This window comes from Sphaeroforma arctica (genome assembly GCF_001186125.1).
Source record: "Sphaeroforma arctica JP610 unplaced genomic scaffold supercont1.5896, whole genome shotgun sequence".
In the NCBI taxonomy this organism is placed as follows: Eukaryota; class Ichthyosporea; order Ichthyophonida; genus Sphaeroforma; species Sphaeroforma arctica.
In genome coordinates, this window is record NW_014034662.1 from 1 (window position 1) to 1,138 (window position 1,138).

At 37.8% G+C, this 1,138-nt stretch overlaps 1 protein-coding gene across 1 annotated transcript; it reads right to left on the reverse strand.

Annotated features, from left to right (window-relative positions):
* Positions 1–50: 50 nt before the first annotated feature.
* Positions 51–506, reverse strand: SARC_15295 (hypothetical protein; the record flags this gene model as incomplete). The annotated part of the gene is made up of 1 exon (XM_014290578.1): positions 51–506. Exon 1 carries the CDS (start codon positions 399–401, stop codon positions 51–53), a length of 351 nt encoding a protein of 116 aa, XP_014146053.1. The 5' UTR covers positions 402–506.
* Positions 507–1,138: the final 632 nt, after the last annotated feature.

Here is a 1,138-nt window from a genome sequence, read left to right on the forward strand (position 1 = left end):
TAAATCTATGTTTGCATATCTAGAATTATGCACACATGTATATAAAAATGTTACCCAAACCCTACCTTGCGATCGTGCTTGTGCTTTTTCTCTGCATCCCGCTCCCGTCTCTTCCTCTTCTCGTCATCCTTTTTATAATCCTTGTCCCTGTTTTTCTTAGCACTTTTACTACTTGTTTCCCCTATATTGTGTCTATCTTTCTCTTCCTGTTTACCCAACTTCTCCAACACTCCCGGTGCCAACCACGTATCATTTCCCCTGTCTTTGTGTCTCTGTTTGTAGGCTTCTTTACGCCTATATTCATCTTCAGCTTCTCGGAGTTGTTCTTTCAGGTATGCTTTGGTCTCTTCTCGTTTACGATCAATTTCGGTACCGGATACGAAGTTGTTTAAATCAGACATGATTGCTGAGTTTTATGCATGCAGATTATAAACTTTGTTTGAGTGTGGAGTTGATGCGACGCAAGTATGAAACAGTAGATTGTGCTAGCATATAACTGGATGTCTCTGTGCATGTATTTAAAAATGTATGCATATATTCAAATGTCTCTGTGTATGTATTTAAAAATGTATGCATATATTCAAGTGTGTTTGTGTATATACATGTGTATATGTATTCAATCGATCGAATATACAGTTGTGGCTGCTACTCACATCCATGTGATTGACTCCAGAACTCACAGATAATGATTAGTACGATGTATAAAACAATGTTTACGGATGGCTACTGTATCAAATTAGTAGCATGTACCTACATGCTGCTTCGGTGAGTAATTTTGTGAGATTATTATTGTATAGATTGGGGAATGGGGAGGAAGCGGTCGTGTGAGTATTTAAGGACTTGCTGCCTAAAGAGAAACCTATTTACATGAACGTAGACATAGTCATAGAGACGACATGTGATGCTGTCGAAAAAATATGATATTGTATCAATGACCCTCTAGCAGCGTAAAATTTATTTAATAATGGAGAACGGACAAGTGCGTGGATTGTATTTGGAACTTTCAGAATAGCCGGCATATTATACTCCGTTATCACGATCCGAATAGTTTGAAAGGCCGGGAATTGATATTCGACGGCATATCCAAATTGTATTCCCTGTGTATATGTGAATATGTAGGAAAGTAAGATTGTAAGTT